Genomic DNA, 27,672 nt, shown 5'->3' on the forward strand with positions numbered 1-27,672 from the left:
TAGATGCCAGGTTAGGGTGGAGGTGGTCGGCGCATATGAAGGCACTGCCCCCTGCAGGTGGCAAAGTGTGGACACACGCCTCTGATAAGGGGGTCCCTTTGTAAAAAAGGCCATCCCGCCGTCACACTGGTAAAATGGTGCATCAGGGACTTTAAAGTGCTTGTAAAACAACCTGATAATTACTCACTTCAGCGTAATTACCAGGCTTCCCATTTCATTACCCTGCCCCATGGCCTCCTGGGATTGATTGGGATGGGCGACACTGGGACTACGAGAGACTGCGAGTCGTCTGAATTCAGCCTAAATCTTCCGAAATAGACACTCCGTGCCCGACCGCACTGGACGCAGACTGGAGGAATCTTATAATAGCGGGCTGTTCGCTGGCTGCCGGGTGAAGTGCAAGCTGGAGTCGGGCCAGGATTTGGGGTGGATGGGAATGATTATATGGAGAGGCTGGGAATGATGCTGGTTTCTCTTTCTCTCACGGTTTCTCTCATCTGCATCCATCTCTTGGCTGTCTGTTTTCACCCTCTTCACCAGAAGTAGATCTCTCTCTCTCTTTCTTTGTCTCACTCTCGTTCTCGATCTCTTTCTCTGTCTGTAATTTTCACATGATGAAGCTACTTTTAAAATATAATTTGTCAAGCTACAAGCTACTTTAGATAGTTGTTACAGTAAAACTATTATTATTAATAATTACACTGAAGGCATTTAAAATTTGAAAAACACCCCATTCACTTTCTAAAAATATAATAATATTATGTAATAAATATAATATAATATATATTTTTATTTTCCCACATTTTAGCTAAATACATTTATTTTTTTATTTTTAATGTAGTTAAATTAGTCACCACAATATAGCTATATTAAAACAAGGGAATTTATTAGTAGTCACGTTACCCGGGGTACAAATTAATAAAATGTGACCGCAAATTAATAAGTTGTGGGAATGATTTCTTAATTTGTGGCCACAATATTTTTTTTCTTCTGCATGTCATGAACAGGGCTCCATAATAAACAGCTGAGCTTAACTTTTGATTTTTTTAAAAACTTTTTTAGGCACTTATCTATTTTTTAAATTATATGCTATTTTACATTATTATAAGTTAATTTTTTAATTGTAAATATTAGAATGCAATTTTGTGAATTGGTGATTTATTTCTTTATCTGAAACATCTGAATGAACTGATTCACTAAAAATAAATGGATTTCCCAAAGCTTCGTTATATACTGTTTAAACATTTGATTATTGCCCCAGCTGTAAAACTCTGTTTTGATCTTTTCTCCGGTCTGGAGTGCTGTAAGGAACGTGAAGGTTACCTGAAGTTTTTTTTGTTGCATGAATTATTTACTCTGTGGCTGTGGAAGTAGTTCGTCCTTATTGACCTTTTTACGTATCACATCCTGTTGTGTTCAGTCTTCTGTTGGCCCTATATTAGACGTTTAGACTCTTTCAATGACCCTCAGAAACCACTTGGCTCAGGGATTTGCACATTTAGCTTCCTCTTCATAACACATAGTTATTAATAAGCAGTGTTCTATTATTCAGATGAAGTGTGTGTTTACACCTGTGTGTCATATGTTGTGCATTAGATTACTGATACTGAGTGCAGTGTGTTGGGAAGTGGTGCACCTGTTATTGAATTTCAATGGTGTCCTTAGACAAGCATTTCCAGACGAGTCAGATTTCGTACGAGTTATGTATTAGTTTGCATGTGTGTGCTTGTTTGCTTGTCAGATCTCCAGACAAAAATAAAAAAAAAATGTTTTAGTTGACAAATTCCAGAATCAATCAGTATTTACTTAGAAGCTTTTAAAGAGATAGTTCACCCAAAAATGAAAATTGCCCCATAATTTATTCACCCTTAAGCCATCCTAGGTGTATATGACTTCCTTCTTTCAGACGAATACAATCGGAGTTATATTTAAAAATGTCCTTGCTCTTCCAAGCTTTATAATGGCAGTGAATGGGCAATATTCAATAATAAAAAAATGCTCCACATGGTTCCGAGGAATTAATAAAGCCTCCTGAAGTGAATCGATGCGTCTTTGTAAGAAAAATATCCACATTTAAAACTTTATAAAAGGTAATCTCTAGCTAACGCTTGGAAGAGCCAGGACATTTTTAAATATAACTCCCATTCTATTCGTCTCAAAGAAGAAAGTCATATACACCTATTATATGATATGGCTTAGGGGTGAGTAAATCATGGGGTAATTTTCATTTTTGGGTGAACTATCCCTTTAACCTTAGCTTTTAGTGTAAGTTTTTATTTTATTATTATTATTACTTTAATATTTATTTAAACGTGTGATTTTACTAGTTGAATACAGTATTAATTTGTACCAGTTTGATGCTGTCAGATTAATTTGTGACATATTTTTACATGTTGTCAGATATATACTAAACAAACCTAATGTTTAGTAGACTATTTCACAGAAACGGTTTCTGATCCCTTGCGAATCGTACATTACCGAAAAATTACTTGCAGTTAAGTGAGGGAGTCATTATGAGCTCAGTAATGTCTGATTCAAACAAACATATGATGAAGTTTGAAGCTGTTTTGGGAATTTTGTTTAAGTATTTTCTCACATTTTTTGTTGACTGTTTTAGTCAGTCTGGAGCCCTGCTGAAGGCCATATCTCTGTTAGTTCAAGTCAATATAGTCAACTCAGTCATAAGAAAGTGTTTTTATCCTCAAAAAAAAAATGTAAACCACTTTTAAGAGGACTAGAACTGAATAAAATATATGTACTAATGTATCTTTCAGCACTTTGTCTCTCGCTTTCACTCTTGTAAACCTCCTCTCTTGGCTATTTGTTTTAATGTCACATTATCTCTGGCTGTCACTCTCACTCTCTATACATGCTCTGTGTTTTGTGTGTCATCTGGAGCTGTGGAGAGTGGACTATGCTTTCTCTGCACGGTCTGTGGCTGGGAGCCAGGTTTAAACAGACTCTGCGGTTCACCCATCATATCGCGAGCAGATTCAGGGGTAATTAAACGGTTCCACATACTCCCCCCTCTCTCTGTGGGTTAGGGCAACACAGGAATCTCATGCGGTCATGCATAAATATTGTGTTGCATTCTGCAACAAAGGAGATTTTTAGTGGCGTGCACAGACAGACTTTCAGACTTAGAGTGTAACAGAAGAAAGTGCATAAATGTAACACCACTGACAACATGACATTTACATTTTTGGCACAGATGCTTATGTTTAAGTGCAAAATTCATTCAGTTTAATTAGACCTTTTGTATTTTGGAAGAGATTATGTTTATGAATTACAACTACTATTTAAAAAAATCTACAAAGCGATCATTTTAAAGGGATAGCTCACCAAAAAATGTCAATTCTGTCATTATTTTCTCAGCTTTTGTGGAAGATAAAAGCAGATATTTTGAATACTTTTTTTACATGCAATTAAAATGAATATAAATCAAAGCTTTCAAGCTTCACAGATAGCACAAAGGCACCATCAAAGTGTTATAAAGTTATCCATATGGCATTTACACTTTATTCCAAGTATATATGAGCTATATAAAGTCATGCAGAAACTTTGTGTGATGAACAAACCAAAATGTAATTCATTATTCACTGATAATCTTCTCCTCCAGTGGGCTGTTAAATGCTGTGACTGAATCATTGAGTCAGTGAATGAATGACATGAATCATTCAGACTGTTTTTGTGAATCAGATAAATTAATCTAAAATGAGTGAATTGGAAAGAATTTGTCTCAGAAGAACAATTAGACCACTACTTTCACTACTTATGTCAATATCTATTTGTGAATAAAGACTTTCATTTTGGGCTGTGACTCATACAAACCTATTGTTTGTTTGTTTCATTAACCTTCAGAATTTTGTGTAGGAGTACTTTTTCGTGTACTTCTAAGATATGTTTATGGGGCTTTTTTGTCGAGATTGACAGTCCCAGACTTCATTTACATGGAAAAATTTACATGCAAAAATTAAAAATTTCATACAGGTTTGGAAGGACATGAGGTTGAGTAAATAATGACACAATGTTCAAATTATTCCTTTAATCTAAACAAATTCATCTTTATAAATGCCACATGCATCTTGCCAAAAAAAACAAAATAAAAACCAGACATCAGTCTTTTCCTCACCGTTTGGCTTTGTGAATGGAAATTTGAGCCAGTTGGCCATGACATAAATCAGTTCATACAGAGGCGTCTATTATTAAAACCAATGTGTATAAAGAGATTTGACACAGTGATTATGTCTCCTGTTGGTGTCAGTGGAATCAAATGTTGGCCCACAGGTGTCGTCCCGCTCTCAGCAGCCCTTCACTAGCTTTCAATCCAACAGATTGAGCTCTCAAAGGCCGAGATCCAGCACGGTTACCGGGGAAACTTACCAAAACCTGCGGCCGGTTGCATGCTAGAGCAAGTTCAAATGAAGCGAAACTACAGGCTTATTCTTATCCCAGAGCTTCAAGCAATATGCGAAACAGCGTGTTAAGCAAATCTCTGTTTCTAAAATCTAGGCTCTCTCAAGCACAAAACCGACAAGACCAAACCACACACTTAGCCCATTGAGAGAACAGAGAGAAGGAGGACTTTTGCCAAAACCGTGTCACGATCAACGACGTGTGTTTTGAAGCGCGTCATTGTTCTGGCTTAAATAAACAGGTAGCGCCCAAAACCATCTGCAGCACTCTTTCACTTTTTATTCTTTCTTTCAGCACTTTCCCTCGCTCTCCTGGGGCGACTGGTAGCCCGAGGCAGAGCTAAAGCACAGTGGCAACAGCATGCACACATTTTCCCATCTCTCAAACACATACAGATACATAACTATACACCCTTACTGAAGTCCAAAACTGTTTTTTTTTGTCCTTTATACTTGCTGCATGATTCATTTTCTACTTATTTTGACCTTGTAAAACAGTACAGGTTGGTTCTTTCTTGTCATGTGGGTTATATTAGATATACTGCTTTTTTACATTTTTGGCCTTGAAGTGACTTTTATTTTAGGGATATGTCACCTAATTGGTCAACTAATTGATTAGTGAGGTCAAGTGGTTTATATTTGTACATTTTTATAATTTATCATTTAGATTTAGATTTTTCTACATATATATTGCCAGAGTTGTAAGTTTTTTTATATATTTAATTTTTAGATTTTTATTTTATATTTTAATAAAATATTTGTATCACTGGCAGCATATGCACACACACACACACACACACACACATATATATATAAAACATAAAATGTTAGGTTTGATTTCATGTACAACAAAGGTGTATGAATGAAAACGTTGCAGTGTTTAAATCAAGTTTATGATGATGATATATGATGATGTATTCTATGATATATGAAGAGTTGACAGCACACTTCTTAGTCTATGGGACAGAGAGAGACTGAGAAAGAGCGAGATGCATTTGTTAAGCTTCCTTTTTTAAATCTCACACTCCATTTACTCTAAGCTTCTATCGAGGTTGATATATCCCCCGGATAAAGTGTGTGTGTATGTGTGATCACGGACCATATGATGGCTACCTTTTGTGATGGTCTTGCCAAGGCAGCATTTTAAGGGAAAAAAAAGCCTGGTCTTCAGAGTTCAAGCACCAGTCATTCACTTTGAGCAGGGGAATAGTGAAACTGCCAGACACGGCCGACAGGTCTTGAGCCAGAATGGCAGGAGAGTGAAGCTTTGGAGAAGTTCACGTAACGGCAGTATTACAGACACTGACAGAGAAAAAGGAGGCTAAGAATAAGAATATTTGGCACATGGAGCGATGCAAAGACTAGATGAGTGAGAATAATGAGTCAGGGGAGAGGGGAAAAAAAGAAAGATGAGATGAAGAGACTTCTAGGATGTCCTCTTATGTTCTCTCAGGCCTCCCTTGGAGTCTGGCAAGTGGGGATCAGTGTGGCTTTCTTTTATTTCCTGAATATAAGCTACTTTTGACTATTAATATTTCTTCTTAAAAGTGTTAGACACATACCAGCACTGGGAAGAATTGCAAAATGAATGACTTATATTTTCAAACTACTTTCCTTTACATTCTTTAATGGTGGTTCTTCTATAGAAGAACCATGATTTACTTTATGGTTTCTTGAGTCGGTTATGATATGGTTCTTCATGTTATAAAGTTCTTCATGTTACATTATTGGTTCTTCATATCAGTTGAATGGGTTCTGGGTTCTTCAAAGCACTAGTATAGTTTTCTGAATATGCAGTGCTTTGTATCTTACAGAAGTTCGCTTGGCATTAATTAAACATTTCTCTGGGATACTTGATTTTGATTTGTCAGTTGTGACATTCTGCTGTCAAATATGTTTGTTCAAAGTTTAGCAACCTTTATTATAGATTGCTGACCCAGATAATCAATTTCTTAGTTCCATATCTCTTGTATCACTCTGCAACCTCTGGTTATTTATTTGCCAAGTACAATACCTTTCAGAAGTTTGGGGTCGGTAAAATATTTAATGTTTTCAAAAGAAGTCTCTTATGCTCACCCAGGCTGAAATTATTTGATAAAAACACTGTAAAAAGAGTAATATTGTGAAATATTATTACAATTTAAAATAGCTGTTTTCTATTTTAATATATTTTAAATGTTAATTTATTACTTGAGATGGAAAAAGCTGAATATGCTGATTTGTTTCAGAAACATTTTTTAAAAATTATGTTTTTTTCAGGTTTCTTTGAATAGAAAGTTCAAAAGAAGAACATTTAATATGTTAATAGACATTTTTGAAAATATGACAAGTCTTTACTGTCACTTTTAATCACTTTAAGTATTATAGACAATATAAAATTTGTCTTTCTAGAACTGCTGATACAGATCTTTTTCCCATGTGATATTGTTTAAATAAACCCATTCAGGGTGACAGAAGAACCCTCTGTATGTTTTCCCTTACATAAAAGAGAACTTACTCAATATTCTGACTCAGCCGGAGTCTGTCAGACAGGCCTGGCATCCGTTTATATATCTGGATATTGCTTGTGATTGCTTAATGAAACTCTCGTGTTGGAAGCAGAGAATGAAATCAGCAGGAACGGACAGACTGAACTGTGCCCGTTCTGCATTCGGTCCTGCGGGAACGCTATTCTACATTTGATATGCAGTGTTATTGACACAGGCAAAGGAAGGATGGTCTGTTTCTCCTTAACGCTTTCCCTTGCTCGCTCTCTCCCTCTCCCACAACCACACAGATGTCCAGAATCTTAGCGGGGAGAAACGCAGATGGCTACTATAGGAGCGGATTGATCTGGGCTCTGGAGAGGAGCTGCAGTCTTTGCGTGTCACTGTTGATTATGATTCGTGTGCGTGTTGCAGAAACGTTGCAGAGATGTTGACCTCACCCTCTCCCATGAGCAGATGTTCTGGCCGGTGGCTCCTGCGAGTTCTTTTCCAAAGTCATTTCTCTCTTTCACCTCTTCCTTATCATTCTCACTTCATCTCCTCTTCACTTGCTTTTTTTTCTTCTTTCCCTTCAGCCTTCTCTTATACTTTTATCCAATCTTGTTTCCTTGCTCACTGGGAGAGTGACAAATTTGGCAGGTTTTGTGTCTCAGGTCATTATATTTTCACAATGTCTGGTCTAGTGCTGTTGCGCAGATAGTTTCTTTGGCTGTATCTGCCATAACAACAGCAGTTTTTACTTGATTAGCTATTCTTCTGACCTGAGTTACTAAGATTCCAAATAAAGCGGTAGTAATTTGCTTGTGCAATCTAACAAACTGCGTGTGGTCGCTTAGTGGGTGCATTGCAAGTGATTTACTCAAAAGTATTGTGCAAATAAGATTGACACACCCTAATTTAAAGGAGGCTTTTAGTGCTGGTGTTGAAAGATGTACTCAGCAAGCTACATTAGTAGATCAGATTCTTGTATTATGACGTTGCACCGTTTTTATACACACAAATGCTAAATCAGGCCCTCTGGCTTTATATAGACTATGAGATGTAGATGTAAGTGCCAAAGTGCAATAAGAACCTATTAAATAAGCTGTATATACCAACATGTTTAAGAGCTGTTCTGATACTACCTCAAACCCAGCGTGTGTGCACACACAAACAATTTCAGTTATTAAGCTCATATAAATGATTATGTGGGTCAGCTGGTCATACACTTGATTTGGTCTTTGTGATTCGATCATGCAGTGTTTTCCTCAGCAATTTTCATGCTATGGTTGAAAAGATACAGTTGTGGTCCACTAACCATCAAGGTGGTTTTAAAGAAATTGTAACTAAACACATGATTAGTGCAGATGCAGAAAGTGCCACAGATAACTTCAAATAGCCTTCAGGTAGTCTGAAAACAAATAGCCTTGAGGTGTCTGAAAACAAATATTTAAAAATATTTTAAGATATTTTTATATTTATTTGTATTTGTATTTATATATAAAAAAAAATAGGTTTTTATTAATTTTACAATTAAAAAGTATTATAAATAATATAGTAGTTGTTTAAAAATATAGAATTTGTATAAAACAATGAGATAAAGACAAAAAAAATCTTCAATACATAGTGGGACCTTCTTGTTAAGCTTTCTGCTAACCTCAAACTGAATTTTTTTTATTATTATTTCAACAGTTACTTAAAATATATTAAATCTATAATTTCAAATAAATAAATAAATAACATTATTTATTTAATATATATAATAACAATATATTGTGGGACCTTCTTTTTGAACTTTGAATGGATTTGAATGTATTTTTCATTCTAGACTTACGTTTGCCTTCTTTTTCTTGTTCTGTCCTTCAGAAATGCTGGAATCCAGTAATCTTGTGACTTTCACTGGATTGGCAAACAGTTCAGGTTACGACACGTTCCTGATGGATGAGGAGAGAGGGAGACTGCTGGTTGGTGCGGAGGATCACGTCTTCTCTTTTGACCTGGTCAACATCAACAGAGATGTCAAACAGGTGACACACCACATTTACCTTAACATCACTATAAATGAATGTATATTAGTGGTCTTATTGTGAGCGATTCATTGTTTCATGTTATTTGAAAAAATATTCATATTCAAATTAATTAGTCAAAATCTTCCTCGAACAGCTATCCTTTACCGCTGATGTCACTTAGGCTGCACAGGGAGTTAATCGTGAACTAAATTTGGACATTTTTTAAGCAAACTTGCGCTCAGCTTGAAATGGAAACTCATGATCAAATCGAACTGCGTACTACATTTTTCAAGTTGAATATTCTGCTTAACTTGGAAATATGTCACATTTTAGCAGTAAAATATGTTGTGTAAAATATTGTAGTTCATGCTGTTTCTCTCTGTCTGCATTTAGCAAGAAAGATCGGTGAGGGATTTTATGAAGTGTGTCAGAGAAACCCAGGGTCATCAGAGACGTCCATCTCGCTTTTATTAGCTGCACAACCAGATCTGCGTTCACTTTCTCCTTCTTTCCATTTGCCCATTTGATCTCGGCCTGCCTCCCTCTGTTTTTCATTCCCTGATCATATTTGCAGTGTAATGCTTCTCGTTCTCTGTCTCAATCGCTCTTTCTCTCTCTCTCTGGATTCCATTACTTTGATTTCCTCTTTCTTTCTCGTGCTTTTATGCTTTCTTTGTCCTGGAGGCTGCAGACCATTCTCTTTATATTTGATACTCGCAAGGGTTAAAACTGGCTTTTATTGAACACTCACACAAATATGCATACTTCAGCAATGCCATTGTTTAAAGATAAGAACTTTGGTAAATTATCACAATTAACCAAATTACTTTTGCAGATAGAATACCTTAGCAGATCTTAAATGAAGATAACAGAATAAAAACTGTTTTGTAGGCCTTCATATGTGTGTGTGTGTGTGTGTGTGTGTGTATGTGCGATTGTCTCTCATGCTCCCGGGATAAGACGAATGGTAGTTTTTATCCTCTGTCTTCATCGTCGTCACAGATGGAGGTGGCAGAAGGACAGCAGGCAGCAGTCGTTGATTATTTTACAGCTAGGTTTCATGCCGAGCGCCTTAGTCAGTCATTTGCAGTTCATTGTGTTCGCTCTGCGCACATTCTCACACCTTCTCTCTTTCCTTGTTTTATAGATCGCCTGGCCCGCCACACCTTCCAAACGCGATGAATGCAAGTGGGCTGGAAAAGACCTTGGGGTAAGTGTGGGGCGACAAGTAAACTTTCTTTTAAATCAAAACTACATCAAACTACAGTGATCTTTTGGGTATATTTAGGGTATATGACTCACTTCAGAAATATTCAAATCTACACTGCCATGCAAAGGTTTGGGGTTTTTCTTTTGAAAGAAATTAATACTTTTATTCAGAAAGGACACATCAAATTTATCAGAAGTGACAGTAAAGACTTTTTCACTTATAAAGAAATATTCTGTTTCAGTCTTCTATTTCAATTTCTTTAGAACTTTCTGTTCATAAAAGAATCTTGAAAATTATGGTTTCCACACAAATATTAACCAACACAACTGTTTTTAACATTGATAATGATAACAACAATAATAATAAATGTTACTTGAGCACCAAATCTAAGTATTAGAATGGTAGGTTCATGTGAAAATGTAGCTTTACCATGACATAAATTACATTTTAAAATATATTAAAATAGAGAACAGTTTTATTTAATTGTGATAATATTTAATAATATTACTGGTTTTACTGTATTTTTATTGAATTAAATGTTGCCTTGGTGAGAGACTTTTTTTTTTAAAACCTTGCTGACTACAAACAGTTGAATGGTATTGTATAAATAAATATTCAAATATTTAAATAAATATTCATTCAGTTCTGTTGATGGAAAAAATAATCCCTTCAATTTACCAAAATCAGCAGGAAAAAATGGCTGAAAAGTTTGCAGATTTCATCTGGGCCCACTGTAAAAAAAATATTTTTTTCAAATATTATTAAGGAATGTTTTACAAAAAATACTAGTACATGTTTTCTACTTCAAAATGTACTGTTTAATTCAATGAGTTACTTGCCATTTCACTTGCATTGAAAATAGTGAAAATTGTTTCTACACTTCTAACTTTTTTTAATCTCTAAAGCACCATTAACATGGTTCTTGATGGTTTTCAAAAGCATCATGAACATGAAAAATTATTCATGATAAGAAAAGTGTTCATTAAAGAACCTTTACTATATGTGTATGTGTGACCTGCATTACTCAGACCCGGTGTTGCGTGTGCACTTTGGCTTGATTGATCACGGTTGCCGTTAGCGATAGAGTTTTGCTGCTGCACATGCTCTTCTATTCCTCTTGAGAGTTTATATTCTGTGTTTAGATCCAGCAGCAACCCTTGGCCCTTCTGTAAAACAGAAATGGTTTATTTATCAACCCGGCTCTCGCTCCTGACAACTGTGTACTGTGTAACAACGTTATGCAGTGAATCACAAATATTAGCTGTGTAAATGGTCTTAAATATATCTTATGTATGTTTATGAATCAACTGTAATAGTGTGATGTCCAAATATTGGCACTTTCCCATAATTATAGCACTTCAGCATTTTCTATCTATCTATCTATCTAGTTTTTTTATTTGCTGATTTGCTTTGCTGCTGCATTCACATTTTTGACACTTTAAGTCACTTGTTTTGCAACATTTTTATAATGTTTTTAATCTGTAGTTATTGTTTAGCTGTTGTTGTGTCTTAATAGTCATTCACTGAAGTTATCTTTTTTTTTTCATGTAACACACTTCAGCCAATGACGCTGACTGTGAGAAGATTAATTAAAAGGCAAAAAGGACCCAGTCCACTACAACTGCCTCGCTGTTCATTTGAAACTCTTGGTGATTCATGCGATGAGGGTTAAATATCTCAGCAGCACACTTCATGTCTGTGTTCATTCAAGTCTCAATACTATATATTTAAATACATAATTTACAAGGAGTTATAGGATGTGTTTTTTGATGTGACTAGCTATCTAAAGATGAGATTCATTTCACTTTATAAATACTTATAACAGTGAAACACTGTTCAAAAATGTTTAGTGTTAATTTTCAGTATTTTCCTGGCTACTAGTTGCTGTACTTTCACAGTAGTTTTGACAACTGTATACTGTATAACAACATTGTGCAGTGAAGTGCAGTTATTAGTTGTGTTAATGGTCCCTTTTAAATATCATATGTATGTTTAATAAATCAACTGTAATAGTGTGATGTCCAAATATTGGCACTTTCCCATAATTATCTATCTATCTATCTATCTATCTATCTATCTATCTAGTTTTTTTATTTGCTGATTTGCTTTGCTGCTGCATTCACATTTTTGACACTTTAAGTCACTTGTTTTGCAACATTTTTATAATGTTTTTAATCTGTAGTTATTGTTTAGCTGTTGTTGTGTCTTAATAGTCATTCACTGAAGTTATCTTTTTTTTTTTCATGTAACACACTTCAGCCAATGACGCTGACTGTGAGAAGATTAATTAAAAGGCAAAAAGGACCCAGTCCATGGGAACACAAATCACTATAATGAAGCTTTTTCATCATCTAATGACACAGTACAACATGGCTATTTTTAAAATAATCTGTTCTGTTATAAAGAATTTAAAATAGGTTGCATTGATGTTACAGTAAAGTTCTGAATATTTTAATTGAATTTATGTTAACTAATCATGTAAAGTCCTGGTAATATTTAAAATTTGCCAGATTGATGCGGGTAAATCCACAGTGGCTGCACTTTTTAAAAACTGTGCATTAGTTTTGACATTGACAAGCTCTATACTGTTATTATCTTTTCATGACTTCACTCGTGTGTGAATGAAATTAGTCACTACTGTGTTGTTAGTATTGTACATAATTACAGATGTGTCTAAATCGTAATCCCCAACACTCTTTGCTTATCTTATCTGAAAGGGTATCATATATCTCTCACTCTTATGAAGGTACACTCACTTTTCTGCTTCGCAGCTTTGGCCGCTTCTTTATGGACCTTGAAGATAAAAAAGAAGGGTTATATGTGTCTAATTACACAGTAGTTACACTGTAATTACAGTACACCACCCAGTTATTACAACTTGAGGTTTGTATACATAGTAAACTCCAAAGAGTGCCAGTTCAGCCACCTCTCTCTCACGTGAACACCACGCTTGGTTCTATCGGAGCAGGCAAGGACCTTAAAAACAATAACGGCCATGGGAAATTTAAAACATTTTGCCTGGCGCAGGAGGGGATGAATTTTATAGCACACGTGGAATGATTATGTTAGGAATACACACATTTCCTTTAGCTTGGAAAAGCCATTACTTTGGCACACTAAAGTGCCTTTGTGTAGGTTGACCAAGATGGGTCACACATATGTGTGAGGAAGTGATCTGATTGGCTGTTGCAGGTGATTGAGGTCATTTGATTTATAAGAAAACCAAACATGTTGCCAGAAAATCTCAGCCCTATGCAAGCATTTATTATCTGCTTTGAATAGCTTGTACAAACTAAACTGAACTGGATGTAATCGAGGGAAACAGGCCTGCATTTATCTATTCTTCTGTTTAGCTTTCTTCACACACACACACACACACACATACATGCGTGTATAAGAGTGTGTATGTGTCTTTTTGAGGTGAAAACACACACGGAGATGGCAACACCCTTTCCTGTGCTCTTAAATGATAACTCTCATTCAGACGGCACACATCGGGCCAAGACCATCAGTGTTTACACAGATGGACCTGCTTTATTTTCTGAATAGCTGTGGAAAGGTGTGTGCGTGCGCATAGGTGTGTGTTTGTTCATGCAGTGTGTTTATAATGTGTCGGTTTATTATTGTTAAACCCGGTCCTCGCATATCTTGCAATTGAAAGGGAGTTAAAGAGCATTCATTCACATGAAACAATTCACTCATCAGCTCTCACCAACTCATTCAGATGGCCTTAAGACATGTGCTATACATTTACCTTTCATCAAAACCAGACACACACACACACACACACACTTTCAGTGCTAATGAGAGTTGGCTGACAGGATATTGAGATGGATAAAACAGGTGGGTTCGTCATCACTCAACTGGCAGGAACTCAAAGGCATTTTAATGACACTAAAAGCTTAAATATTAGGCTTACATAGAATTTAAATGTCTTATTTACTTATTACAGATCTTGTGTCGATTTAGATGTGTTCTCAAAATGTAAGTGCAGTATTTCATCATGAATTATAAAAATAACAACTGCATTAGAGGCGTTATACAGAACTACAGAGTCTGAAAGTGAGAAATTATTATATTTACTAACTATTTTCACATTTTTACAAGAAAATTTGTGTGGTTCTTGCTTATGCAAAAGTAGTTTGATAAGGTGTTCTGGGTGGTTGCTTAATGTTCGATATCCAAGTTCTGGTCACTAAATATAGGCTTTTTAAATGTTATTATTATAAATTAATTTTATTATTAAAAATATAATAAATAATATTTTTTTTCTCTAATTTTCATCTAATGTTGTATATTATACAGTATCTTTTTAATAGGCATGTTTTATATTATCTGATTGGCTAACATTTTTTTTTTATGTTATGTCTTTTTCAGAAAGAATGCTCAAACTTTGTGCGTGTGCTGCAGCCATATAACCAGACACATATTTACATATGTGGCACCGGAGCTTTCCATCCTATCTGTTCTTACCTGGAGATAGGCAAGCGAGCAGAGGTACACAAGACACACACACACAATCTTGACATCAATAATTGATCAAATTAATTATTTTAGTCCAGTTTCATGAAAGCAATGGCACTAAAACATACTCAGGCACTCGTGCGCATACATATCTCAAAGGCACATTCACCAAAACGTTTAAAGGAAAGAAAAGGAAATGAATGATGGCTATCTTCTGCTAATGTCTACCCTGTTAACAATTTTGGCCCAGTGAAGTAGAAAATGAGAGCTTCACAATGCAGCGAGTGTGTTATTTAGAAGTGCCTCAACTGTGGGAAATGAGATGGCCTTTACATGGTGGAAAAATGTCAGTGAATTTCATGATTTGATCCACGCAAATGAATCATGGCTTGAGCCCACTGAACATAATAGAAGATAACTTGAGTGCTGTTGTTTTGCTGTGAGTTTAGAGATCCAAATCTACAGTAGGTTTTATGAATGTTTTTCTTCAAAAACAGCATCTTTTTGGCTACTTGTTGAATATTGAGAGACACTTGAACAAGATCCTAATGGCACTTTTTGACATTGACCTCCCCATTATCTCATCCGTTTACTATTCATTCCTTGCTGTGGTTGGTTAATTCATTATCCCTTTCCTCAGGACAACATCTTCAGACTGGATGCCAACTACTTTGAGAATGGACGTGGGAAAAGTCCCTATGATCCAAATATGCAGTCCTCATCCCTCCTGATTGGTGAGTTAGTCAAAGATGGTGTTGTTTTGGTTTTAAAGATTTAGAATCAGTATTAACGGTGATCTGATTGGAGATTTCATGCTCATATTTATTTGTCAGATGGAGAACTGTATTCTGGAACATCAGCAGACTTCATGGGACGAGACTTCGCCATTTTCCGAACACTTGGGTCACATCATCCAATCAGAACTGAGCAGCATGATTCTAGATGGCTGAATGGTAAAAATGCTGTATTCTGAATAACTTAGGGCTTGGTTATTGAATATGTAAACTGTTTTTGTGGGGTTTTGGCAAGCGTTTACATTGAGATATAAATACACACCATGATATAAATCAAGTGAGTCTCTGAATCATTCATTCACCTGATTTGCTCAATGAGTGAGTCTTTATGAGTGAGTCACTGAATCATTCAACTAATTTTTTTAACAATTATGATTTATTTAGGAACGAATCAAGTGACTGTCTTTGTGAGCAGGTGATTAAATCATTCAGTCAAACGGATCTGTTAAAAAATTTGGATCAGATCAGGAATGAATCAAGTGAATGTCTTTATGAGTCACTTATTGGGGAAAAAAAAGAGTCATTTATTCAACCAATTTGTTCAGAAACACTGAACACTTCAGGAACAAATTAAGTGACTGCCTTTATGAAAAGTGATTGAATCATTCATTCAGCAGTGAAATACCGCTATTGTGTGTTGCTTGGAGATGCACAACAGTTAATTCTGCTTCTACTCCATACTGCTATACGAGTTATTAGTCATCAGCCCATCAGCCCGACTGTGACAGCCCACTCCTAGTTGAAATATTGTCTGTTTGTATTTTTGAGGAGTTTAGAGAGACACTATGTATACATGTGCTTGCATATTTGTGTCTGTCCATGTGTTTTTATAGACTGTTTATGATTTTCATCCTAGCATTCAATTTCTATCCCTATAGCTGCCGCCTGAAATCATCACACAGTATATGTTATTTTGCTAAGCATGTGTCTGCCAAGAGCAAATGTGTGAAATAAATGTAAATGTATGGGTTTTCTTTTGTGTGCACAAGTTTATGTCCCTTCACGTGAGTGTGTATGTGCCCTTATCTGTGAGAGAAAGAAAGAGCCTCTTTGTGACTCTCTGCAGGAGAGATTAGCTCGGTTAGGGTGTTGAGTGTTTCCTCTAACATCCCGCCTGCATTTTTGCAGACTTATGGAACACAAAAGGTCAATATCAAGATAGGAGAGTCGGTCAGTATTTTCCCATGAAGTTAATCCTGTTTCAGCTGTTCCTGCGAGTGGCTCTCATTTCAGTCCTCACACAGGGTCAGCGGCCACACCATTAATACCCTCCTATATTCGCGAGGAAAGGTGCTTTTGAAAACGCTCCTCTCACCTTAATCCTGGCCATCTTTTACCACGGATACATTGGACGTTAGTTCCATTTCACCCGCTCTGAAAGCTGTCTCTCTCGCACAAAAGACCCAGTGTCATTTGGAGGATTAGTCACATGGATATTCTATCAAGCCTTATCAATAGAAAAACGGGCCTCTCGCTATCTTCAGACTGTTGATGATTATTCTTCCTGCACTTCAAAGAGGATCAGCCTTTACAGAGCAAACATTCGAAAGTTTGGGAGGCTGGAACAAATTTTATGTCTTTGGGAAACAGTCAGTGTATTGAATGACATGGGCGGCACTGTATCATTGGCGTCTCTACGGGCACATACACACTCACAGTGCATGAACGGAGTCGCTCTTTGGTAAATGTTTGTTCCGCTGTTTAAGCTTCACATCCTGTTGGATCTGTTGCGCTGTAATGCAGCACTGCATGTCGCTTTATGCGTGTGCCGCCCACGTGGGTGGGTGGGGGACATATTACATTTCATTTCTGAGAGAGAAAGAGAGAGAGCGGTCATGGCTGGGTAAGAGTGATCCCCTCATAACTGGCTATATTGAGGTCTTGGCTCATTTTGGAATATCTAAAAGAGATTCAATGAAGTGCGCAATCATTTCTGTGGGTTTGAACTTCCCAAAATCCTCATTTAAACAACTCAGTTTCTTCTGTATCTTCTTTCAGTCCCATGGAAACTGAAGTTCTGATGCATTGTGTGTATTCCAGACCCCAGGTTTCTAGGAATACACCTGATCCCGGAGAGCGATAATCCTGAAGATGACAAGATATTCCTGTTCTTCAAAGAGAGCGCCATGGATGGTGAACATACAGGCAAAGCTACTATCTCCAGGATAGGACAACTGTGTAAGGTATCATCACGTACAGAAACAAAAATCATGCACATTTTGCATTTGTGCATTTGGACACACAGTATTAACATAAAATAAAGTTTTTAATGAACGTGGCCAATCTGTTTGAATTTTCTCCAGAATGACATGGGTGGACATAGGAGTCTCGTAAACAAATGGACAACTTTCTTGAAAGCCAAGCTGACTTGCTCAGTTCCTGGCCTCAGTGGCATAGACACACATTTTGATGAACTGCGTAAGTAATGTCTATGAACGTTTAGTCTGAACATAATTATATGAACATAATTATTATTAATATAAAGTCAGAAATGCGTACTTAAAGGAATCTTGTGGGAAAATGCATGAAATAGTTAAGTTGACAGCATCCATGGTATGCTGTTAGTTACCACTGGAAATAATTTCTAATCATCCCTCAAGCTGTAAAAAACATGGACACTAGCAACAACTGGTCCATAAACTTCCATTGCAACATTCCAGATGCTGTCAATAGAGTTTAAGGTGTTTATCCACTTTTAATAACTCCAAATGCTTCTTTATTTACCTTCCAGAGGATGTGTTTCTGATGAGTGCTAAAGACCCAAAGAACCCAGTGATCTACGCTGTGTTTACTACATCCAGGTAATGCACACATACTTAAAATACATACAATTAACCATATTAAACATTTTAAAAGAAGTTAGGACTTTTCCCCTTTCTTTTTTCCCCTTTTCCTTTCCTTTCCTTCTTTCTACCTATATTTTTTTGTTTTTTTGTTTTCCTTTTCTGCCCTTTTCCTTTCTTTCTGCCTTCCTTCCAATTTCTATGTTCCTTTTCTTTCCTTTTTTCTGTATCCCTTTCTTCCTTGCTCTCTTCTTTCATTATTTTCCTATCCTTTCTTCCTTCTTTCTCGTCTCTTTTTTGTGATGTGTAATATGTTTGGCCCTTTAGAAGCTTTGCAGTGCAGTAATCTGGTTAGACTCAGACAGGCGCTTCACATCGCTGCACTCTGGATGGGAATTTTCTCCTTATTCTGGTCTCTGCCCTCTCTTACCTGTATCCCCATTCAGCTTCAGCTCACCACAGCTCAGAGGAAATATGATTAAGGTGGTAACCTGAATCTCACTCCCCAACCAGACACCCTCTTCTCTGGGCCTGCTGGCGAGGAGCAGAGGGTTGGGGAGGGGCAGTAACAAAAGCAGATAAACAATGTTCAAAAGAAGAAAATACTTTTAAGATGATGGATGAGGCGTGTGTGCATGTAAACACGAGATGAGGAAGAGGACAGAAATATCACGATTAATCACTATCAAAAAGCAAGCGAGGCCAAGGCAGTGGTCGTCCAAACTGTGCACATCCTGTTCGTGCATTCCCATCTCACTGATTTCCTAATGTATGCAGGGAACACAACACTCGAAAATTCAATTACAGGCTTTAAAGAATTAGACTCCTTTAATTGGTTTTCTAAATGCTCCATTTCTGAGATGAATAGAAGTGCATTCTAGGGACTTGCTTTTAATATTGCCATTTAATGAGGCCTGAACACTGGGGTGATGGATCAGTATTTTATCTCTCGCTTTATCTGGGTATGTGTGTTAGAGTGTGTAAGCACATGTATGTGTGTGTGCGCATTTTTATGTCTGGGACCCTGACTGATTGATGGGGAATTAGTTTATTCATGTGCCCTGTGGTTAATTGATTTTCTCGCTAATTAACATTTTACAAATGCTATGGGGTGATCACCACAGTCTGTTTGGTCTCATGGCTGTTTAGGGGAATAAGTGCTTGGATACACACATATACACTGCAATACAAATGCTAATTTTATACATCAGCTAACACATTAAAGTAAACATGAAATCAAAATTAACTTTCTTAACACACATTTCTGGTCTTATTGTGTGCGATACATTTGTGCATATTTAAAATTGGTCTTTATGATCTTTCATCAAAATGTAAAAACTCAGATGACATTGCCAAGCCCTCTTGTTTTTCATTTCACTTCCAACCACTTGTCATATAAAGACTTTTCAATCTATTTTGACAATACCTTGTCCAAAAAATCCAAACATTTGTCCTGCCCAAATTTTTCTTGTTAGATTAAAATGCATTGAAATGGATCATTTACTTTTGACGTATACACTTCAGGAAATGTACACAAAATGTCAAAATATTTTGTGTTCTATCAATGATTGTGTTCTCCATTCTCCCCTCTTCTTTCCTCAGTAATATCTTCCGTGGATCGGCTATATGCATGTATAGTATGGCAGACATCCGAAGGGTATTTCTAGGTCCATATGCCCACAGGGATGGGCCAAACTACCAGTGGGTTCCCTTCCAGGGCAGAGTGCCATACCCCCGTCCTGGCACAGTGAGTACTGGCCAATATATTTGGCATCAACACAAAACTGACAAACTACAGCTTCATATCTGTGCACTTTTATTCAAATAAATAATTGCATTTATTGCAGCATTCTTCCAAAAAGTAATACACTATTCTTTATTGGCCTAACTGTTTGCCTGCACCTTTAACAGAATTTGTCTAAAAAAAGTCATCCTTGCAAAAATACATTACTACATTACTTTGAATGCATGCTAAAATAACTAAAACCACACTATATTATTCAGAATGCAACACTGAAACTTGAACCTGTGCATCAGTGAGAATGTTTAACCCTTAATCTCCTGTCCTTTACCTGCCAGTGTCCCAGCAAAACGTTCGGAGGCTTTGATTCCACCAAAGACCTTCCTGATGATGTTATCACATTTGCACGCCTGCACCCAGCCATGTATAACCCCGTGCAACCGATGGGTGGGAAGCCCATCGTGGTGCGCACAAACGTGGAGTACCAGTTCACTCAGCTGGTGGTGGATCGTGTGGAAGCTGAAGATGGCCAGTACGATGTCATGTTCATCGGCACAGGTTAGTAAAACCAACCAACACGTCAGTACAGAAATATAACTGCTGTATAAACAAAACAAAGTCTAAAGCTAAGAAATCACGGTAACACTTTACTTGAAGGGGTGTGCATAAGACTGACATGACACCTTCATAATCATGACATGACACATGTCATGAATATGAAGGAGGTTTTATGCATGTTTATGACAACTGTCAATAAGTGTCATTCGCTCAGTTATGTCATTTTTAATGCAAATATGACATTATTTGACCTAACCCTACCCCTAACCATAGCCCATAACAAAGACATTTCAAACAATGTCATCTTTGCATTAAAAATTACATAACTGAGCGAATGACACTTAATGACAGTTGTCATAAACATGCATAAAAAAAACCTTCATATTCATGACGTGTCATGTCATGATTATGTAGGTGTCATGTCATGATTATGAAGGTGTCATGTCAGTCTTATGCACACCCCTTCAAGTAAAGTGTAACCGAAATCACTCCACTCTTAACACTTCTTAAAGCCGCTGTTCACAATCTTTTTGACTTATCCTCTACAACAGTGATCCTCAAATCTGGCTCGCGAGATCCACGTTCCTGCAGAGTTTAGCTCTACCCTAATCAAACACACCTGAGTTTGCTAATCAATGTCTTCAGGATCATTAGAAAAACACAGGTAGGTTTGTTTGATTATAGGGTTGGAGCTAAACTCTGCAGGAAAGTGGATCTCGCGAGCCAGATTTGAGGATCACTGCTCTACAACAATATTTGAAGACCCAATGACTTTTCCAGTTGCTTGTGATTTACTGGATAAGGATATGGATTTTTTACTTGAGTTTTCCAGTTCTGGAAATCACACTTTTAAAATTCCCACATACAGTATATCCAGGTTTTCCTAAGACTGTGGAAATGCTGGTTCTTTAATGAAAAAACAGTTGTTGGTGGGTCAATAAAATAAGGAATATCTTGAGTTTTAATTGTTCTAGCTTATTTAATGGTTGTTTTGTCTTATTTTAAGTCATCTTGAGCCCCTCTTGGAAGTTTCCCCACACTCTTTTTTATTGTCATCTGTGGTTCCATGAAGAACCTCTACCATCTGTGTAATCTTTCCATTAAACAAAAGGTTTTTATAGTGGAAAAAGTTTTTTTAGTATATTAAAATGTCCTTCACACTAAGAAAAAAAAGAACTGTTCATAGAAAGATTATTTGGAAAACCAAAAATTATTTAAAAACCTCCTTTTAGAACCTTTATTTTGAAGAGTTTCGCACAAAATTAAAAATGTAAATTTTTTTATTTACCTTCATGTCATTTCAACTCGTATGATATTTTATTTGTATTTATTTTTGGAGAGAAAAAAATACTGTTAGTTATAAAGTTACAATTAATAAGAAATATTGTACAAATAATGAATATTATTTCTGATATAATGAATATATTGTTCCTATATCAGATTTAGGAACTGTGCTGAAGGTGGTGACCATTCCCAGGGAAAGCTGGCATGATCTGGAGGAAGTGGTGCTGGAAGAGATGACGGTGTTCAGGGTATGAGCGCCAACTGTTCATTACCCAGAGAGCTGTGCGTTTCTGCTTGCTATTGGAATCGAAATCCCCCAACAATAATTTTCACCTTAGTACATTTAATTGCTCCCCCATAAATCTGTCTGCACAGCCACAGCATGTCATCAAAATATATATATATATATATCCTCGGATCTTAAAATTAGATTAAACTTGTTCTGTTTTCCCTTCTAGGAGCCAACACCTATTACTGCCATGGAGCTCTCCACTAAACAAGTACGTCTGCTTGATATTACTCTTCACCAGCCATTAGCAGAGAGCAAACCGTGTCCTAATAGACTTATATGTTCATCTGTCAACAGCAACAGCTGTACCTCGGGTCAGATTTAGGGATTTCCCAGATGCCCCTGCACCGCTGTGAGGTCTACGGGAAGGCCTGTGCTGAGTGCTGCCTGGCAAGAGATCCATATTGTGCCTGGGACGGGACAGAGTGCTCTCGATATTTTCCGACTGCTAAGAGGTAAGCACGATGAGGACATTTTTATTCTTTAACATTTTGGTAAAATTTTATTTTGGAATCTGGATTAAATTACATATTCTAAAAGGGACAGTTCACCCAAAAATAAAAATAAAAGTTCTGACATTATTTATTCACCTTCATGTCTTTCCAAACCTGTAGGGTTTTCTTTCTTCTGTGGAACACAAAATTAAATATTTTGAATAATATTTTGTCCAGTGGGGTTGTTTTGGACCCCATTGACTTTCATAGTATGGACAAACACACTTGAGACTTGTCTCAAAATGTTTAGGTGAGTAAATGACAAAACATTATTTTTTGGGGTGAACTATCCCTGTAAGTCACAAATTATGGTTTAGGTACAAATTCTGCATCTCAACACACGTGCATTGACAATCACAAACACCTGGATCCAAGTATACAGGCTGCTTTTAAACACACTATAAACACATGCTCACAATACGCCATGTACCCACTGTTAATATATTTAAACGCACACACGCGCACACACACACACACACACACATACACACTTGCATGCTTTGCCAGCTACACCTTCACAGAGGAAGAAGAGGGCCATGGATTTGGTCTCGACACACCCTTATGGTCCACAGCACTAGGAAGGTCCACGCCACTCCAAATATTTTCAGTGTGCCTGAAATGCAAAACAGACGTCCTTACCGCACCTCCCGCACGTGCCGAGACAGCCAGAGTCAAGGAATGTGTGTGTGTGTGTGTGTGTGTGTGTGTGTGTGTGCACGCCTTAGCAAAACATGTTACAGAAATGAGAAGACACAGAGAGCTATGTACTGAAATACAAGAACAGATGACAGAATGACAGATCATGAAAAATGACAAAGAGGCTGTTGCACATTTCACTTATCGTTCCCCAAGATATACTGCAGCTAAACCTCAGCTACAACCGTCCTTCACACCAGATCCTGAATGTTTTCAGTTAGGCACAGGAAATCTTCTCAGTCTTTCAATACAGTTGTGACTGGATAAGAGTGCCGGCCTTGGCTCAGTCCTTGGCCCATGTTAGCATTTAAGAGGTGACGCTGCTCTCTTAAAGTGGCACAAAACTGTTGTAAACACTCTGATGGAGACTGAATGACTCTCTTCGCTGAGAATGATGAGCAGAGCTGTTATTACAAGAAATATGAAGGTTCTGAGGTTTGGAACTCAATGAAAGATGAAAGATCTCTCCGTGAATCATGTTTCTGAATTAAAGCTCCAAACACATTAAGTACATTCCTTTCTTCGTGCACCTAAAAGTGTGATGTGCAGTTTAGCAGAACCATATGGAATTGTTTCCCTTTCTGCCTTTATGGGGACAAACAGATAGTGCCTCCCCACTGGATGAGTCAGTGTTGCTGTGTTGGGCAATGTTTAAAGTGCCACAGAGGCACATTGTTTACACAAATGGTTGAATTCTTGTTTTATAAAGCTAAAGTATTTTACCATATAAATCTCACATCATCCTTAAGTCTGTATGACAATACGGTACAATGTAGTTGTTTGATTAAAACAACAGTGCCCTCTAGTGGCCTGAGGGTAGTAGTGTTGCAAATACTAAACTCTAGGGTCAATTTCAGTGTTTTAGATTTAGAAGATGCAAAGATCTCCATCACATCACTCGTATAATCCAATCTTTTATCATTTAACAGGAGAACAAGACGTCAGGACATCAGAAATGGTGATCCTCTTTCTCAGTGCTCTGATCTGCACCACAATGGTAAGGATATCCACATACATACCTTTATTTCTAATCAGACATAATTAATTAGTTGCCTAAACCAATATGAAGATATGCACAATTGTTGCAAGTTACCTTACTTCAAGAAAAAAATGGCCTAAAATCTTAGATCTTCTATAATACAGCAAGGACCTTCATTACACGTCTTCTAATGTATTGAATATTGTGCAGTTGTGATCAACTAAAATTGCACCTCCTATAACTAAATGTTAATACATACAATCAACAACACATTCAAATGAAATCGGCATGCCTGAACATTTGAGAAGGATTGATGCATTATAATCTTTCATTTGTGTAGGCGCTACTGATACACCGTTCTGTTTCAGTACTCTGGGAATTACTGAACATTACCTCCTTGTGTGTGTGTTAGATGATCTGGAAGGATACAGCAGTGTGGAGGAGAGAAGTGTGTATGGTGTAGAGAACAGCAGCATGTTTCTGGAATGCAGCCCAAAGTCTCAGAGAGCTCTAATCTACTGGCAGCTACAGAGACCCAATGATGAGCGTAAACATGAGGTACACACACACAAACTCAACAAATAACATAGGTCAGCAAGACATGCACTTAAATTACATGATCATGGTGATCAAAATCCATTGCAAAGAATATAAATGACTAAATATATTTGAACCGTTTTTCTCAGTTCTCTTGCTGTGGTTAGTTTCCAGATTCTTCACGCATTAGATCAGTTGGCAGTCTGAACGGTTTTAACTGTCTAACACTGTGTTGAATTCATTTAAAGGTTACTGCTCTTCTGTCTAATCTATCCAATGTAGCAGTCATTTTTTTATGAATGCAGATAGAACATTGTTAATCTTAATTTTACAGATGTCATTTCTGTGTCATTAGCTTTACCAAACACACATTGAATCACATCAGTCTTCCATTAGTTGGCCAAACCGATAGCACCATCCCAAACTCACACTATTGGTTATACCAGTGTTGCAGTGTCGGATTGGCCGTGATGTTTAAAAAAAAATAGAGTAGTGTTTTGAAAGCACTATTCAGGAAAATCAACGGACTAATTGACTGTTCAAAAGTTAGGGGTCAGTCCTTTTTTGTTGTTGTTGTTGTTGTTGTTGAATAAATTAATACTTTACAAATATTAACAAGGATTGATCAAAAGTTAAGATTTTTACATTCAAAAAATCCTTTTCAAATAAATGCTTTCTTGAAAATCCCAATGAAAATGTATCAAGGTTTATACATTAAAATAAATAAATTTGTGTATACACAAAAGGGATTTAAAATATTTTAAAATCATAAAAATATTTGCATTTTTATAGATACACTGAGATATTATAATGGTTATAGTTAAATAGTTACATATTTTAATAGTAATAAAAAAATAACAGACTTCATCTTTATTGTAAATAGCATTAAGCAAAATGTTGCTGTTTTACGAAGGAGAAAGAGAATGTTATTACTAGTAAATTAAGGTATTTTATTGAACAGGATATGACATAATGACCCCCTCACACCCCCACCACCCACCATCACACATACACCAGCTGTGTTTCTCTTTCAGATATTATCAGGCAAAAAATAGTGCTAAAGTAAGTTATACCTCACCCCAGACAGTCATTTTGTTAATGTAATAATGATCAGATTTCAGCCTTCCTGCTGTGTAAGAAAATCCCCCAACTGTGTTGTAGTTTTCTTTGCACCCCAGATGTAACCTCAGCATTTAGGTTCTGGTCTGGGACCTAATGGCTCCATTTTGTAGGTCAAAATCTATGAAAAAGTGTTAATAAACTCAATCTGTTTTTCTCCATGTCAGATTGTGATTGATGAAAGGCTAAGTCTTACGGGCCAGGGTTTGCTGATCAGAAGTCTAACCCAGGCCGATTCAGGAGTGTACCACTGCCATGCCGTCGAGCATGGCTTCATTCAACCACTGCGGCGTATTAATCTCCAGGTCATCCCAGCTCAGCGCGTGGGCGAGCTGCTGCTCCGGGCAAACGCCAACGATAAGGATCCGTCCCCCAAACACAAACTCTGGTATCGGGATTTCATGAGCCTGCTGGAGCACCCAGATCTCAACAGCGTGGACGAGTTCTGCGAGCGCGTTTGGAAGCGAGAGAAGAAGCCGAAGGGAAGGAAAACCCCCAAAGTCAACCCTGTAGCTGGCGTGGGTACAAAAACAGAAAAGACCCCTCAAACGACGGCTCAGACTTTGCAGAACCCAACACAGAGAGCGCAAAACACACCCAAAGTGCCGAACAACCCAACTGTTCAGATTCTCCCGAAGTCCACAGGTTTGCAAAGAAGTCAAATCCCGGGAAGTACCATGAACACAGAGAGCCAAAGCATCAAACCAGACACTCAGAGCACGCAGAAGGTCCAAAGTGCTCCCGAGAGCCAAAGAGCACAGCCGAACCAAGGAAAAAGAGGCACCCAGACCCCACAAAGAGGACCTCCTAACACAGCCAAGTGGAAACAGCTTCAGGAGAACAAGAGGGGGCGCAACCGCAGGACCCACGAACAGCAGAGACCACCACGCAGCGTGTGAGATATATTCATGAACACTCAATAGACACTTGTAAACATCTGCATCAGTCACTCATACAACAGACAAACGTGCAGTGCGGCCATAATCGACAGCACAAAACTCAAAAATGGTGAACTCAACTAGAAATCCTGCTCACGTCTCTTGTTCACCAGGGAAAGCACATTGACTTTGTTGTTGTGATGTGACAGCAAAGACCTTTTACACTACTAGTGTTACAGATCCGACATCATACACGTGATGTTTTCATCAAAGGACGCAAAACGGTCGTTTGCCAAAAAACCTTTGCAATACGATGGGATAGTGCCAATGGAAAAAGAAGATGATTTCAAAGGAAACTCTTTTGTCGAAATGACAAAATATGAAAAAAGACATGGTGGAGTGAAGTGGGCACCTGGAAAACTGGAAGCCAGTTGCTTAGATTTGTAAAGACTGTAATATATGAGCAAGCATTGTGCTGTACATAGAACAACACTAAGTAATTATGGACACAACTGGTCAAAGGTGAAAATAAGGCATGCCTTAGTAACAGCTTGTCTAACCTCTGATCCTCAGAAGCGTTTTGATGTTTGTGTTAATTATGTTTCAGATAATCAAGTGGGCCTGACTGACTAAAAAAAGTCAACAACTGTGGTGACCATTTCTGCCAAAATTTAGTTTTCAAATACAACGTGCATGAGTTGAATGAATAAGCTCTTCCAAGCCAGTTGCATAGTCGAACTGTCTGCAGATTACAGCCGTCTAGAGGATCGTTCTAAATGTCGGTTGCGTAAAAATGAAAGAACATCTTTTGAAAGATGTTTTTAGATATTTCCATAATGTCTGTAGTGTATTTCTAAATTATTATTACTCATATTTCATACGTTTGCGTCATTAATTTGTTAAATCAGTCTATGTTAGGCTGAATGCTGAGTGACCCTATATATGTACATATATATA

At 37.2% G+C, this 27,672-nt stretch overlaps 1 protein-coding gene across 2 annotated transcripts in view; it reads left to right on the forward strand.

Annotated features, from left to right (window-relative positions):
- The window catches only part of sema3aa (sema domain, immunoglobulin domain (Ig), short basic domain, secreted, (semaphorin) 3Aa), a 102,565-nt gene extending 74,899 nt beyond the window's left edge, over positions 1–27,666 (forward strand). For both annotated transcript variants that reach the window (XM_016257390.1, XM_016250460.1), the window contains 16 exons: positions 8,747–8,907; positions 10,037–10,099; positions 14,477–14,596; positions 15,204–15,297; positions 15,397–15,516; positions 17,398–17,540; positions 17,661–17,775; positions 18,089–18,158; positions 19,743–19,887; positions 20,220–20,439; positions 21,880–21,971; positions 22,182–22,223; positions 22,310–22,467; positions 24,132–24,199; positions 24,594–24,739; positions 26,005–27,666. In XM_016257390.1, coding sequence (XP_016112876.1) covers positions 8,749–8,907; positions 10,037–10,099; positions 14,477–14,596; positions 15,204–15,297; positions 15,397–15,516; positions 17,398–17,540; positions 17,661–17,775; positions 18,089–18,158; positions 19,743–19,887; positions 20,220–20,439; positions 21,880–21,971; positions 22,182–22,223; positions 22,310–22,467; positions 24,132–24,199; positions 24,594–24,739; positions 26,005–26,736 — 2,487 coding nt within the window. In that variant the 5' untranslated portion in view covers positions 8,747–8,748 and the 3' untranslated portion in view covers positions 26,737–27,666. The remainder of the gene's footprint in view (positions 1–8,746; positions 8,908–10,036; positions 10,100–14,476; positions 14,597–15,203; positions 15,298–15,396; positions 15,517–17,397; positions 17,541–17,660; positions 17,776–18,088; positions 18,159–19,742; positions 19,888–20,219; positions 20,440–21,879; positions 21,972–22,181; positions 22,224–22,309; positions 22,468–24,131; positions 24,200–24,593; positions 24,740–26,004) is intronic.
- Positions 27,667–27,672: the final 6 nt, after the last annotated feature.

Source organism: Sinocyclocheilus grahami, unplaced genomic scaffold (assembly GCF_001515645.1).
Source record: "Sinocyclocheilus grahami isolate Dianchi unplaced genomic scaffold, SAMN03320097.WGS_v1.1 scaffold1.1, whole genome shotgun sequence".
NCBI classification, from domain to species: Eukaryota; Metazoa; Chordata; class Actinopteri; order Cypriniformes; family Cyprinidae; genus Sinocyclocheilus; species Sinocyclocheilus grahami.